General features: G+C 46.7%; 1 protein-coding gene across 2 annotated transcripts in view; it reads right to left on the bottom strand.

The window, feature by feature from the left end:
* Dgkh (diacylglycerol kinase eta) overlaps positions 1-15184 on the bottom strand; it is a 157675-nt gene extending 142491 nt beyond the window's left edge. Inside the window, exons 1-2 of one of the 2 annotated variants that reach the window (XM_038310039.1) lie at positions 15125-15184; positions 7381-7575 (exon numbers count right to left, since the gene is read on the bottom strand). In XM_038310039.1, the coding sequence (XP_038165967.1) occupies positions 7381-7575; positions 15125-15184 (255 nt within the window). Of the gene's footprint in view, positions 1-7380; positions 7576-15124 lie in introns of those variants that run through there. The other variant, XM_038310038.1, reaches the window with a different exon arrangement.
* Positions 15185-16667: the final 1483 nt, after the last annotated feature.

Here is a 16667-nt window from a genome sequence, read left to right as displayed (position 1 = left end):
TACTAACACGTTACGATCTTTTTCAAAGTCTATTCTGAGATGTAAAACACACTCTTTTTAGTTAAAACCTTCCTTCATGAACACAGTTCCTAAGGAAGTGAAGTCCCACAAATCCAGTACCAGAGCTACACCAATGGGAGCCCAGTGCTTTCCCAGACCTCTCTCCCGCCCACCCTTAGAGCAAACACGAAACCTTCAACTAAGCAAAAGACTTCTAAATTTAGATACGTTGAAGCAACACATCTTAAACCATATGTAAAGGTTCAGTAAATTATTTATGTCTTTTATCTTTAATAACGGGCTATCATGTTCGACTTGTAATCAAAATGGAAAGAACGCTGTTATACTATATATTACTGTACCAGGAGTCAGAGTTTCCAGGCTAAATTTAGTTCACATTAAAATGGAAGCAAAGACGCAAACCAAGCTAAAAATAAAATGTTCTACAAAGATGAGATTTTTTTTTTTCAAATGGATTGAAATTTAGCTTTATTTGGTGCGTTAGATGCTGATATTTAGCAATGCTTTAATTTGCATTGCTCTGGAAGCCAGACAACAGCATCTCCATCTTCTACGGCAGAGGCCAGCCTCAGACGGCAACAGCCACAGACCATCCCGCCAGCCACATCCTGCTAAGCACTTGATTTTTATACAGCCAACAAGTGAGAGAGGGTTCTACATATAGAAACAGGTTGGGTTTTCTTAAAGGACTACTTTTAAATCCGAAAGTGTTAAATTTTCAAACTCCAGATCCTTAAACGAAGTTTTATTGGAGCACAGACTCGCTCACTCGAGTACCCAGCGGCAGAGTCCACTGCTGGGTGCGGTGGACAGGCTGGTTGCTTCTGTTGTCATTTTTCTTTATTAAGGTATTGTTGACAACAATTATAAACTGTTACTGACAGTGGAAAGTCAGTTTATGGGTGCGGTCCCTGGTAGGTGTCGCTTACTCCTATGAAAGGCCCATCATAGCTGAGTAAATGGACAGCACACACTAGACACGGTGATCATGGAGGAGGAGGAGCCGTGGATCTGGCGAGGAATATAGGGAAGACGGGGTGAATACGATGAAAACGCCCTGTATGAAATTCTCAAAGAATTAACACAATAGTATGCTGAAAATTCTAAGATGACCACGGTGGCTCATGACTCTAATCCCAGCTACTCTGGAGGCTGAGACCAGAGGCCTACAAGAGGAAGATCAGCCTGGGCAATTTAGGGAAACCCTATCTCCAACAAAACTAGAAAAAAAGCAAGGATAGGTAGCTACGAGCAAATACTTACTTAGAGAGCTGGTTAATTTTATGTCAACCTGACACACGCTAGAGTCATCTGAGAGGAGGGAACCCCAAATGAGAAAATGCCTCCGTGAGACTGGGTCACAGGCAAGCCAGTAGAGCGTTTTCTTAATTAGCGATTGATGCAGAAGGGCCCAGCCCGTCGTAGGTGAAGTCATCCTGGGCTGCTGTTCCTGGGTTCTATGGAAAAGCAGGCTGAGCAAGCCATGGGGAGCGAGCCAGTGGGCAGCACCCTCCATGGCCTCTGCATCCGCTCCTGCCTCCAGGTTCCTGCCCCGTTGGAGTTCCTGTCCTGACTCCCTTCAGTGATGGACTGTGGATGTAGAAACAGATAAACCTTTTCTCCCCAACTTGCTTTAATGACTGTGTCCCACCACAGCAACAGTAACACTAACCAGAGCAGCTAGCGTGCTCTAGGCCCTGGGTTCAATCACAACACCACGAAAAATAGCATAAGTAGCATAGATTTATGTTAAGTGATATGATGTTTCATATTTATGTTAAGTGATATGATGTTTCATATTCACAGCAGTGTGCAATGATTGAATTAGGCTTCTTATCATAAACTCTGCGTTTTTTGTAGTGAAACATTTAAACTTTCTCTAACTTATAGAAATTTTCAATTTATAACTGCTATTAAGTATAATTACCATGATAGTTACAATAGAACTTATTCTATAACCCAGACTTTACCCAATCAGTCTGACTGAAATTCTGGACCCTCTGACCAACATCAGTCCAGCCCTCCCCTCATCCCTCCCTGGCCCATCACTCTGAGAGCTGAGCAATTCTGAGGGAGTTCTAATAGCCCAAAACTTAAAATCTTTAGTGCTTAGATCTTTAGAAAAGTAGGCAGAGTCCTACTCCAGAGGGTCAAAATGCAGATGTTCCTCTTTGCCTCCACCAAACATGTCTGTGGGAATTTTTTTTTTTCAAGACAAGGTTTCTCTGTGTATCTCTGGCTGTCCTGGAGCTCACTCTGTAGACCAGGCTGGCCTCTAATTCACAGAGATCCACCTGCCTCTGCCTTCCTAGTGTTGGGATTAAAGACATCCATCACATCAGACAATAACGTTTTAATTGCAGGAACTGTATCTCATAAAGCAAAGAAAAACAAAAATCCACACTGCCTCATCATGAACTACAGAGTTTATTTGTGATGAGTTTTCCTGATAAATTAAAACCACGATACTCATCAGCTGACTATATTCTGTGCTTAGGTACAGTTTTGCCAAAATTTAGAGACTAACATATAGGAATTAATATATAAATAAATATAAACGCCAAACAAAATGAGAACTCAATCAGGAGATACTTCTGACAAAGCTTTCTGACCTTGGCCGTGACAATTCAACGGCTAAAACTCACTGGGACACTTCTCGTGTGTTTGCATCGCTGAGTGGCAACCTCCAGCCATTGATGCAAAAGCAAAGATTGCTGCGCTCGAACACCAACAAATCTTCTTCCTGTTCAAAACCTAATTGTTCGGGAGTTCATGCATGTCCCTTCAGACCGCCTCATTGTCAGCACCTGCGAAACGCACTACGGCACCGCATCTCAATGGAGACTGCAGCCCACAGGAACACTACGGAAGGGGAAAGAGGCAGCAGAAGAAACCAGAGAGGAAAGCAACCTTACTGTTCCCATTTGGCTTTTTTACACCAAAGCTGCGGAACCTTTTGCATTCTGGAAATTAAGTTGGATACAAAATTACCTGCCTAGCACATGGGAACCTAGATGTAACTATCTGAAGTTCTACTCAGCTGCCCAGGAGAAAAGATGCAAAGGAAACAGTAGAGATGACAGGAGATGTACTAAGAAACCATGGAGGAAAATGGAAGACAAAAAGAGAACAAAAACCATATATACAACAGGTGGGAGGTGAGAAGGGCACAGAGACAGGAGACCACTGTTGAACCTACTCCCCTTTAAAGTTCATTCTTCCTCTTGGGCTGGGGCGGGGCAAACGTGTGAGGCTCTGGGTTCCATCTTCAGCCTCTCTCTCTCTCTCTCTCTCTCTCTCTCTCTCTCTTTCTCTAAGACACACGTGCGCGCGCGCGCACACACACACACACACACACACACACACACACAACGTCCTAGTCTTTATTTAAAATGTCAGCATGGCCACTACAAAAACAAAAACACTGAGAATAGCGTGCTGTCCTAAAACTACCCATTTTCTTCCACAAAAACTAATTACATGATCACATACCATGTTAAGTCAACCAAATGAAACTCACTACACTTTGCCAATTTTGAATTGCCGAGAGCAATTTCGTGCAGCTCAACTGAAGGACCTACCATCACTAAAAAGAATGAAGTAAATAGACAGAAGACCATTATAGAATAGTCCCATTCGAAGTTTTTAGAAATAGGTATCTATTTATATGCACAGTGTATAAACCTATATACAATATACTCATATATATGAATATCTACGAATATAAAAAGATAGTGATATTTTCCACGTATTTACTTTTTGAGAGAGGGTCTCACTATGCCACCCAAGCCTTGATCTTGAGTCACTCACTCTTCATGCCTCAGTTTCCCCAGTATTGGGGTGACAGGTGCATGCCATGACATCTTTAAAGAAATATATAAATGCATTATTGTATTTGTCTATATGATATATATCTATATGTCCTTACATGTATGTTGCACATATAGAAAACACAGCTCTTGTAAGTGCACAGAAGCTTTCTGGAAGCTCCCCAAGAAAATGCCTCTGAGAGGGAACTGAGAGGCCAATGACCAGATGGGCTGATTTTCGTGGTAATGATCCATCACTGCCGCGTAGTTTCCCACCGCTGTAGAGTCTCTGTGCCTATTAGCGTGTCTGACTAGATGCACGTATGTTGTTGTTTTGAGACAGGGTCTTACAGTGTAGGCCAAGCTATAGTCAAATTTACCATCCTCCTGCCTCAGTCTCGTAAGTACTATAATTAGCATATCCATTGCCAGTCTATATGGCTTTTTGAATTAAGAAAATTATCTAAATAACTTTTCAAATGTCTCAAGTAACTTAATGTCCATTTTAACAAGCAAATCATTTAAAATGTTAAAAAGTATTTAGAACAAGGACACTTCAAATAAGGTTAATTAAACTTCAGCCTTTTTTTTTGTTTGTTAGATTTTGAGACAGGGTCTCAGGTAGCCCAGGTTGAAAACTGGCTACTGAAACTCCCTATGTAAATGAGGATAACCTTGAATTCCTGTTCTCCTGAGTGCTAGAATTACAGATGTCTGCCAACACACCCTGTTTCTATGCAGTGCTGGGAATCGAACCCGGGGCTGTATGCATGCTGGTAGCACTCTACCAATGAGCGACTTCCCCAGCCCAAAGTGCTCTTCTTCACTCTAACCTGCGTGCCCAACAGTTTCATGGTCCTGAGGATCCCAGTGAGAACAGAAGTTACTGTTAGCCGTGTTTCGATGGTAATATTCACATTACATGTACTTAATAACTATGCAGTCATACATGGAACGGTATCTGTGTGGATGTGTACATATGTGAGGAGGTCAAGGTCAGATGTCTTCTTTAATCACTTTGCTCTTTAATTTTTGAGACAGGTTTGCTCACTGAACTTCGAACTTGATTGGCCTTGACTGGACTCGGCCAGCCTCTCTAGCATGCGGCTGTTTTCATGGTGCAGTGATCTAAATGGGAATGTCCCCATAGTCTGCAGGATTTCAACCCTCGGCGCTCCTCAGCTGTGGTGGCTTTGTTTGAGGTTTAGGAAGCCTGTCCCTTGCTGCCACACCTGCCCACCATGAGGTCTTACACCTCCACAACTAAAAGCCCAAACAAACCTCTGGAAGCTGTCTTGGTCACCATTTTTCATAACAGCAACAGAAAAATGACAAAGACACATGGGTACCAGGGATACAACGAGCACTTCACACACTGAGCCGTCTCCCCAGCCCTGAGATATCTTCAGTTTCTATGGACAACATACTCAGCTATAGGCCCTGTCTACCTACACAGACATACTCGAGCAGGAGCATGCTTACATCAGTATGTAAACGTGTGTGTGTGTGTATAAGGGTGAGAATGCAGAACTAAAGGCACTATTGGTACTCCTAACCCATTGTACTTAGTGGATTTTGATGCATCTTCAAGAGCCATAAGCAAGAATTGTTAGTGTTGTCTCCCAAAACTACTGAGCATTGAGCTAGATCTGGGGCCCGAGAACCTCTCCTCCAGCCTCTCCCATCTGACACCCCTGTGGAGAAGATGAGGAAGTATCTACATTTTTCTAGGGGTGCTTCTCTTCTTATCCAGATAATACCCACTGTTACCTTTAGTCGTTCTGCTTGCATTGAGTCCCCCACTGACCTCATCTTCTTCCCTCAGAAGCGGAGTATGTTCTAAGAGCCACAGGGATGAGGCTTACAGCACATGGTCCAGTCTGGACTGCAGGTGAGGAGGGGCTGAGGCCTGCTAGTCTTGTCAACTTAATGCCTCAGCCTCAGATGTTTGCATTTGGAAGCATTTTATATGAATATTAACATGAGTAAATATAAAATGCAGATTTTTTTGATGCATAATTAGTAACTCTATTATGAATGAATTCATCAGAGGCAGTATTCCAAAGGTTGATAGTTAGCCGTAATTGTGGCAGATATTTATCAGAAAGTTAAACAGAAAACAAAAAAATATGCTTTTTACATCTATTTTAGTCTTCATAAAAAAATGTTTTATAAAAAATGTTTTATCCCAAAATTAAACAATGCAATCTTAGCTATGACTTAAGTTCATTAAACCCACAAATTTTAGCAGTACTTCCCAACAAGTTTGTTGTTCAACTTTATTTACTCAGTTCAGTTTATAACCATTCCTAAATTTTCTTTTCAATGGTATAAACTTGATATGAATATGCATGAAATTTTGGCCATTTCATAAGTGTATGATGTGCCACTTTTCTCATTAACCCAATTTTATGAATTTTTTTTAGATTAAGATTTCAAATGTTAAAATCATTGTTAGTAAAGTCTCTATACTGGTTGGCTTTAATCTTTGAAAAATACTCTAAATCCCAAAACACTACAAGTGCTATAAAACTCCAAAATCATCTCTATTAAAAGCAATTCCAAGATGTGTGAGTAAACATCGAGCGGAAGCAACCCTTGACTCCTTAGTAAAACTGCATCTTTAGAGCCACTGTCGGGTGTACATCTCCTCCATGCCGGAAGTCAACTGACGCTAAAACACTAAGCCACGGGCATACAGTAAAACCATTTCCATGTGCAAGCCTTAGGAAGCTGATTTTCATGAAAATAACTGTAGAATAAATTAACTTTTGCAAATATGTTACTGAAGGGGGAGCATCAAATTCCTCTTCTAAGTCCCTCACTGACAACAGCCTAGGTGTGAAGACTTTGAAACTAAGTTAAACTTCAGAATATATAAATCCGTTAACACCCAGCAGCCCCTGCCTTGTGTATGTTCATCATCAAATGAAAACTCAACTTTGAAATGGTCAAACAACTCCACAAAAGCACCACACAAACCGTCCTGCACATAGCCTGAAGAGGTAACTTGTGAAGAACCACCGTGGATATGCAATCTGAGTTTTGTACTTTGTGGGAACCTGGGACATAGAAGCCTAGCCAGCCTGTAGGCAAGGCGCACCAAAGAAACTGACTAACTAGCGTCATCTGCAATCCACCCTCTCAAGTTGTTCCCAGAGAGGAGCAAGCAGCCTGCTGCGGATAGGAACGCAACGAAGCGAGCGCAACACAGGCTCCACAGGACTTCCAGCGCAAGCGGCGGCAGAGTGAAAAATCCAAACTCCCTATTTCAGTTCCCTAAGTGGGAACTCGCAGCGGGGCTTCAACTTTCTCCCGTGCAGCCGCCAAGCCACTCGCTCTGACTGCTAGGCGAGCTTTCTGGAACACACCCTGGAAGTCTCCAAACCCCAAGCAGGAATCCCGGGCGCCGGTCCCGCCCCAAACAAGGCTCCGCCTCGTCCAGGCCGCGCCCCTGCGCCCCTCCTCCGGATCCTGGATCCCGGGATCTCCCCGGTGCTCCTGCTCCCTCCACCCACAGCTCTCCTGCAGGCCCTCAGCTCAGCCTTACTTTGGTCCGGATCTGTCCAGAGGTGGATACTTTGCGGATCAGCTTCTGGGGTCCCTCCTGCTCTGCTTCACTGTCGGAAGAATCCTCTCCCGGTCCCGCAGCGGTGGGGGAAACGGTGGCGGCCCCAGCAGCCGCTCCTCCCGCGACTCCCGAAGGGTGGTGCTGGCTGCCCGCTCCGGCCATCCTCTCCGGTTCCTGTGGGGTACACAACAGTGCCCCGAGGGGCTGTGGTCAACTGCTGGGCTCTTCCCGAGAATCCAAGCCCCGCGCCTAGCTGGCGCCATATTCCTGGCCGCAGGGCTCCGGAGACCGGGGACCACACACCGCCCCTGCCGAGACCGCGGGTTCCTCTGGGCGAGGCTCACGCCTGCGCACCCAGACTTTGGATGTTCTGGGGTTGCTGACCCATGATACCACCAGCACCGGAATGAGAGGATGAAGGTCGCAATGAGGCTTGGACAACCTTCCTCTTACTCCTTCTAGGGTCTGAGGGCCTAGAGGGTATATGGGGCAGAATTGGGCAGGAGCGCACCAGCAGGTCAGGCGCGGTGGCGATGCTCTTCCCCTCGTTCTAGACTGCAGGAGTGTGGGGAAGGCTCCGAAGGAAAAAGGGAACATGGAGCCTCCTCCTACGCCCATAGGTGCACCTCTGGACCCCGAATCTCCACACACTCGGGCCTTGTGGCATCGTTCCAGCTAAGTAAAGTTCCCTCTGCCCGGGATATGGACTGTATCTCCGGACCCTGGGTACCACTACAGGGATCTTACCTCTCCTGCTTCTGCCAGGGAGTTTGGGTCCTTTCTGCCTCCTCAACCCTGTTTAGCTTAGGACCCACCCCCATCCGGCGCACACGGAAGAGAAGAGCATTTTCCGGGAGGTTCAGCTCCGCTCTGGGAACTTTTCGTTCAGAAAGAGCGATTCCCTTTGGCTAACAGGAAGCTGGAAAGGGCGTGGAGAGAGCGCAGAAACAAGAGAGGACACGCAGCCCAACACGACACTATACTGAAATAAATGTCTAAGCTAAAGCACTAATCCAGAATGCCTGGAAGAATGCATTCAACAATGTCAACAATGTACTAAGAAAAAAAGTACATATATACATACATACATACAGAGAGTGAGGGAAAGGGAGGGGGGGAGACCTAGGAGAGGGGATCCACAGGCGGTAGCTTCAGCTCTGGAGGCATCCCTAGCTAGCTGCTTAAGGGCCGCAGCAGGGCAGAGCACCCTCCCTGCACAGAATGCACACTCAACCTCCAAAGTTGGTGGGGGAAGGCTGAGGGGGAAGACACTAAAATGACAAGTTTCCTGTTGTCAGTCAAAGAGAACTTCAAGCCATTGTCAGCTGTGTTTTTTCAATTTAAGTAGAAGTCCCTAGCCTACCCTGGGGGCTCTCCTTGACAGAGCAAACTTTATAGCCCCTGCCCTCCAGATTCCTCTCCTATTTATCAATTGACCATGACCTTGAAAGTTCCTTGAAACTAAGACTCTGGGGTGTTGTTTTCCTCTAGGTGCAACCTTAAGTCCAAGAATTATTCCACTCTGTGTCAGAGCTGAGAGCTCTAAGACATTTTAACTACACTAAAAACGGGAAATACGAATCCTTCAGCAAAGAGTGCGCTGTGTTACATGAATACAAAGACAACCTCTCACGCTTCAGTTATTTCCTTTAGGAAAGGAAGGAGTGGGGAAGGAATGAACTTTAAGAGTTCTTATGGCCTGATAATATGAAATTCTGTATCTACAAGAACACCCTGCTGGGAAATCTTTGAGAGACAATAACAGTAAACAATGGCCCAGGTTGGGAATATAAATCAGTGCTAGAATTCTTGCCTAGTGTACAGAGGCCCATCAGAGCCAGAAAGAAAATAATGCCCTTTTAATCATCTTTGTCCTGGTCGGGCTATTTGATCATGATCACAGACAAGTCTAATGATTTGGCAACACAAGGGGTCTTTACATAGTTGAGACTTTCCTTTTAAGGTAAAAGACATTGAGGTCACAAGCTGGGACCAAAGGAAAAAACCTGTGATTGCAATTCTAACGTTCTCTTCTCCACACTATATATAGCTAAAGGTCAGTTTGGCCATTATCAGGTACTTCAATCTACACATTAAGCTTTCAAGTTTTATATAGCAACATTTTCCAGAATCTAGACAAGGGTGACTGAACTGAACGGTGGTCCAACACCCATGCCTATTCTGTGATCCTTGGAAGAAGGTGGATCACAGTTCTCACTCTGAAAGGATGCTGGTTGCTTAAGGAGAGTTTAAAACAGCTGCACATCCAGAAGCTAGGCAATCAATTCCTCCAAGTGCGAGTACTGGTGACTTAGAAAAACTTAGCCCTCTAGCCAGCTCTGCTCTACACAGAGTTCAGCAAGTTTCGAACGCTTACACCTATGAAAGCAAAGACAGGCTAAGCGTACTTCAGCTAAGCAAATGACTGCAGCTCTGTACAGCATCTCCAGCTGTAGAGGAAACCCCGGATGAAAACACTGTGTAGGCAAAGGAAGGAATGCTGCCTCATTTCCCACAAGAGGCAGCCCAGGAAAACCCCTGCTGGAGAACCATCTCTTCCAGACACTTCTAAGGAATCCCCAATTTAAATAATATCTGACCGACTAGCCACTTACTGGGTTCTGTGGGTAAATGTTCAGAATGGGTATCTAGTCTAACTGAAATGCACTTCACCTTTTGTTTGCTTGTGTCTTGAGAGAGCCTCACAGCACACCCCAGGCTGGCCTGGAGCTCATTACATAGCCCGATCCAACTTGGGATTCACGGCAGTTCTCCAGCATCAGCCTCTCTCTATATCTCAAAATGGCTACTGATAGTTCAATTGTATGGCATGTTGCCTTATTTGATTTAGAAAACGTTCCCTGACTTTTTCTTTAGTGTTTCAGATCATTTCTTATGTATTTATTACTGGTACTTTGAGATCTTTGCCAGGTAGTGGTGGTACACACACCTTTAATCCCAGCACTCGAGGTAGAAGCAGGTGGATCTCTGGTCTTCATAGTGAGTCTTAGAGCAGCTAGGGCTATACAGTAAAACCCTGTGACGGGGGGGGGGGGGGAGGGGGAGTCTATATAGAATATATCAGCAAACTATTTGAACCGTGCATAGAAGAGGTTGAGGCAGGTGAGCTGCCAAGAGCTTGAAGCCAGCCTGGGTTACATAGTGGGTAACAGATCACCCCACCTCCCGCCCTGCCAGCAACACTGCAAGACCTTGTCTCCAAACAACATCAACAATATTCTATATAATTCTATAGCTGTTACAGTTAGGATTCAATGGAAATGAGAGAAGCTGAGCACTAACTGGCTTTCTACTTAATAACGTATCATACATACTCGATTAGAAAAAACAAAAAGTACCAAAGAGATGCAAGTCAAAGCCATACATGCTTATTAAAACTTTATGACGCCAGCACTGAGGAGGCAGAGGCAAGTGGCTCTCTGTAAGCTCAAGGCCAGCCCAGTCTACAGAGGAAGTTGTAGGACACGCTCCAAAGCTACAGAGAAACCCTGTCTCGAACCCCACCCCATCCCCCCAAAAAAAACTACGAACACTGTATTACACTATTATCTACAGAGGTATTTTAAATTAATCTACTAACAACAATCTGGACTGACAGTAACTTAAAGTGTTTAATCCCATGTTCTGTGGTGTTACATTCATATTTTCATATAACCTGATGAGGGTTACACGCCATACATTGAAAAACACAGGTAGGTACTTTAGAAACCATGTTCTAGGATTCATGTTCCTGTTCAGTACAGAACCAAAAGACTCTGCAGACTGAACAAGCAAGGCCTGGGAGGCCGCCACGACTGCAGTGTGGAACAATTTCCACAACACACGATTTGTTATGTATTCAGAACTTAACATTTAAAAGGTTTACCCTGTTGAAATTGCCTTAGTTGTTACCCAGATAACAAAACGTTCCAAGAGCAACGGTGCTATAAATTATAGGAACATACTGTGATCCCTGCACACAGGGCAAAACTCCTCATCCTCACATAAAGTACAACTGTGTAACTAACCTCTTGTTTGTATCTTGGCCACTTTTGCTTTGGAACCCTTCCCTCTCTTCGTGTCCACTAATTCTGGATTGTTAACTGGTATAATGTTAACTCATAATTCTAACTGGTACAAAACCATTTAGAAATAAAAGCCCACTTTAGGGACTGAAGCACATTCAGGCTTCCCTCCACTAGAAAGGGCATGTTGTAAATACTCCTGCATTTTTAAACTGAGCCAGAGTTTAACTACCTATCGGCTACCCACTCCCACCTGAGATCAGGAACTGCGCCGCTAAATGTCTTCCTACCCACTCATTCCCAACAGCAAAATACTTTGACTCTGTTTATTTTAGTGAGACAATGCCAGGGCATTGCATAGACACAAGTTCTACCACTAACCTACATTGCTGCCCCATACATTACTTTCTCTAATTGGTTTTTTGATAAAGAATCTCACTACTTAGTCCCTGCTGGTCCCAAACTCCAAGCCTTCCTTAGCTGCTTTCCTGGCATACAGAGGTGTAGAACCATACCCAATTCCTCAAACACTTATTGATTTTAAATTTTAGTGATGCCTATATTTTCACTAACACTTGGCTAGATTCCAAAGCTAGCATCAATAAAAAAAAGAGAGAGAAACTTAAATGTCAACCTGTACCTTCTTTCAGTTCAATATTTATCCAGAATAATGCTAAGTAAAGCTAATATATTCAAATGTTTTAATAGCTAAGTAACTTAATTTCACAGAGAATATGCCATGAAGTCCCAGGAATTCCCTTAGCTCCAGGCGTTGGTATTCTTTAGCCAACAAGTGTATTTCTTTTCAGGGAGCCACAGTAATCTCCAAGGAATCCTTTGCTTTTCTGTCTGAATAGTAGAAACCATATCATCAAAGCTTAGGCTCCATCAGGAAAAAAATGAGAAAACAAATTCTTACATGCATGCTGTTACATGCCACAATAATACAGCAATCCCACTTATTCAACACTTGATTCTTTTTATGAATGTAAATTTGCAAGCTTGTATGGTATTACAGTGCCTATATTTCAATCTTTAAAAGGGTTTTTAAAGAACTCAGAATTGGAAGCCAAGTGAAAACAGGTTTGTTTTCTTTGCTGTTGTCTCATTTTGTTTTAAGAGAGAAAGGGTTTATTTTGGCTCAGAGGATAAACGTATCTTGGTGGGGACGGATGGGCAGCTGGGGCTCCACCTGTGGTAGCCAGAGCATGCACCAGCTGCTTCTTCTGCGGCATCTACAGGAAGCAATGAGGGAAGCAGGTAGCCTCAACGCGAGAGACTCTGAGCATGCACAGACTGGACTTGAGGAAACCTGTGATTCCACTGTGTGTGTGTGTGTGTGTGTGTGTGTGTGTGTGTGTGTGTGTGTGTGTGTAAGACAGTGGTTCCTTCGGGCTACAGAGGTTAACAGTTGTCAAAATATACTGGGTGCCCCTGACTGTATGCCATATAGGTTCATTCTGAAGGAAGCCAGAATTCCTTTCATTCAGTCTTGAGATCACTGAACCAAACAAAGCTAAAGAACTTGGTTTTTGAGAACTCCATGGTGCCTGGAATCCTAGTCCTCTGAGGCTGAGGCAAGGGCTTGGCAGGGAGTTCCGGGCCTGCCTGGGCTACCTAGGAAGTCACAAACCAGACTGGTGGAGTACACTGTGAGACACTGTCCCAAACAACAAGAAACAAAACTGATTCTGATGGACCCAGTGTTTCTTCAAAACATTTAGACTAAGTTAACTCCAACCCTTTGCTCCACACATCAGAAATATTTAACATTTAAACATTTTCTCTCTAGAGCATTCAGCTTCCTCTTCTATATGCTCCTTTTTTAGTAATGCAGGTAAGTCAACTTTCTTAAGGAATTATATAAAGATGTCCTCTGAAAATGTTTAAACATTGTAGCCATTACAGAAGGTTCAGAATAAACTCACTAAGGAGATCCATCTTATGACACACACTTGAAGACGTTCACTCCTTAGCTATAAGAACGTAAGCCTCCCGGGGAAAAAAACTGCCTGAGTCTTAGCAGCTTGCCCAGCCGTCACAGAACAGGATAGGTGTTGGATAAAAATATCTGCTGAATAAATAAAATGCCTTAGCCATTTAAAAACGCTTACTTTTTAAAGAGTTCTGCAGCCTAGCTAGTATCACCGCTGCCACATCTCTGTGAAGGTTTTAGTTTTAAAAGTTTATGTTGGGGGGGGGCTAGTACTGAATATTATCTGTAAGAATAAGAAAGCACTTTGGTTCTTAACACTTTGGAGAAGAAAACAGAGTTCTCTAATCTTCTAACTGGTAAGTAGCAAAATACTCCTGACATTCATTCCCTCCCCCCCCCCCCAAAGAAAAACACTACACGTTTACTCCGGGTTTCCCACTGTGACTGGTGAAGGCTGACAGGGTTTCTTTCATATAGTAAAGTTCAAAACACATCACTGGACTTAATTCCCAATGATCTTAAATGTCAAAATGGAACTGTAATTTTTTAACCAAGAATCGCACTTACTCCCGGATGGCGATGGCAATAGAACGCGAGCAGATGGGCTACCGAATGTGCAAAATCACAAAAGCAAAAGCAGCTGCAGATGGATCAAAGTCGAAGGACACTCCTGAAAGGTCAGGAAGCAAGAGGCAGCTAAACGTACCCTAGCGAACCGGCTGAAGTCTACGGGTCAGAAAAGGAGAAGCAAGCCTGGCACCTGACCTACAAGCTCTCAACAGGCAGAGGGCCCGCCTGAGCAGACTCAGGAAGTCCCTGGGAAAACATCATCCTAACAGCACCGCACCACAGATGAAGCCGGAAATTTTGGACCAGCCTTTTGAGACAGGTTCACAATGTCAACCAAGAAGGAGTACCAAATACGCAGACAGAGCGTGCAGGGCCAAAATTCATTGTACACTTAAGATTACAGGGGTTTGCGTGGGACGGGTATTCCTGGGAGGAATCCCGGCGTGGGGGGCGGGGGGGGGGGGGTGGATACCAGAGGGTGCTGTTTGAGATGTAATAATAATAATAATAATAATAATAAGTTAAACAGTTTGGGGAACAAATTCGAAGACCCTGACACTCCTCATCTTCGCACACACAACAAACGCACCACTCTGGGCCCCTAAAATGACTCAACCTCCGCGTGGCGTGTGCTGTGATATCCAAGCAAGAGCAAAGTTGACTCGTAGCTGGATCTCGGACCAAGACCCCTGACCCCCAGAGCAGCCCGGAGCAGAGCGGCCACCGGAGTCGGAGGCGTGGCTCTGGCTTCAGGAGGCTACTCGCCTCCCCAGGCGGCGGTCCTCGGAAACCTGCGTGCCCAGGTGACTGCCAGGGCGCGGTCAAGAGGTGAGTCCCGTCTCCTCCCGGCGCCACCCGCTGACCGCGCGGCCCCGCCGCCTCCTCTCCCCAAGCCGCCGCGCCACACTCGGGAATGAAGTGCAAAGTTGGGAAGCGGATGAAGCGCGGAAACGGTCCTCGAAGGACCGTCGCCAGAGGCCCCTCGGGGAAGAGCTCCAGCCGACCGGACAAAGGCGCTCCGGGCGGCGCGCGAGGAGGAGCCCGGGCGCCGGAGGAAGCGCTGCCCCGGCTGGGAAGCAGCTGGGGACCTCATCCCGGACCGCTTCCTGAACGGAACCCGGGCCGGGAGGGGGGGGGGGGGGAGCAAGGAGCAAGAACAAGCGGGAGGGGTGGGCGCGGGCGCGGTACCCACCGGTTCTTCCCAGGCCGGGCTGCGGGCTGCGAGCGCGGGGCGCACGTGCTGCGGCTCCATCGTGCCGGCCCGCGCCCGGTGGCCGCCGGGGCGCACGGACACGGGCCCCCGTGGCCGCCGCAGCCGCCCGCCGCCTGTGCCTCGCTCGCCGCGATCGCTGTCGCTGCCGCCCCGGCTCTCGCCCGGAGCCAGCCACCGGCCCTCCCGCGCTCTGTGGCTTCCGCCGCGCTCGCCCGCCCCCGCTCCGGTCCCTTCCTCCGCCGCCGCCTCCGCAACCGCCTGCGTCCCGCTCCCTGGCGCGGCCGCGAGCGCTCGGAACCCCGAGCCGCCGCCGCCGCCTCCCACGGCCGCAGAATCCGCCCCTCGCTGCTGTCTCCGCCCCCGACTCCCTCCCCTTTCCTCCTGCCGCCTGCCCCTCCCCCAGCCGCCCCTCCCGGCGGGCGGCCCGGGACGCACGTGACCCCCTGCCAGTCCTTATAAGGCTCGGAACCGAAAGCGGCAACCGGGTGGTCACGGGCAACGGGAGGTGGCATCGAGGAGAGAGGCAGCCTCCCCGTGGGGCCGTGCTCGCCAGGAGCCTCGGTGGGGAAACCGGGGCCGAGTGGCTCGCGCCCGTGGTGCGCGTCCTGGCATCCCTGTCCCTCGGCCTCCCTCGCTCCGGGCGCCTGTAGCCCCCACTGGCCGCCTCTGGAGCTGTGGCTGGAGCAATTGCCCAGGACAATACCCGGCTTCAAGAGAGCGAGGCTGCGCTTCGCACCCCTGAGTAATTCCCCAAGCACCCCTGCTAGGGGTGGTTTACTCTGAGCTGCTAGGATGACTGGCTGGTTTGCCATCCGCGAGAGAGGTTAACCTTGGAAAGCCCTGCTTTTACTCATTTTTCTGTGGGTAAACGGTTTAGTGGAAAGAAAACCAGCTTAAGGAGCCGGTCTGTGGTCCGCTGTGAGCGCTTCTCTCGAATTCGGGGCAGGGGCAGTTCGGAGAGAGCCCTTAAATGTCAACTGTCTCCTGCTGCTTTCAGAGAAAAAGAAAACGAAAATTGCAACTAGCGTTTCAAATCATCTTTACTGGCAGTGAAGACGGTTTCCATCTAGTTCCAGCAGAGCGGTGACTGCATTTACATGGGTCATTTCCTCTCGTGGACTTTCAGGCTCCTGCCAGCACCCTCTCATGGCCCGTAGTCTGGTAGACTGACGGGTCCAAACGTTTTGAAACCGAAAAATCAAAACACTTACCTGATCCAGCATGCTCCCACGTCATTCTAATTTCCGTGGCTAATATTCCATTGAGGCTCCACTGATAAAGGTCACGTAAGGTTTGTGGAGAGCCTAAACCCCTGGATGCTTTCCAGCCCTCGCCTTCTACAACCTGACAGATTAGATTTGTATCCCTGAATCTCTCCTTTAAATCAGCCCTTGATAGTTGGGTCTTCTTTGTTTCTGGCCATGCTTTGTTCAGTGACCTCTTACCCACTGAGGTGCCTAAGTAGTCTGCCCTCCGTTTATTTCTCGTGAGGGTGGACTAGAGTCCATGAGTGGTCTATCAG

This window comes from Arvicola amphibius, chromosome 13 (genome assembly GCF_903992535.2).
Source record: "Arvicola amphibius chromosome 13, mArvAmp1.2, whole genome shotgun sequence".
NCBI classification, from domain to species: Eukaryota; Metazoa; Chordata; class Mammalia; order Rodentia; family Cricetidae; genus Arvicola; species Arvicola amphibius.
The sequence above is the reverse complement of the archived record's forward strand: the minus strand, read 5'-3'. Positions and strand labels throughout refer to the sequence as shown.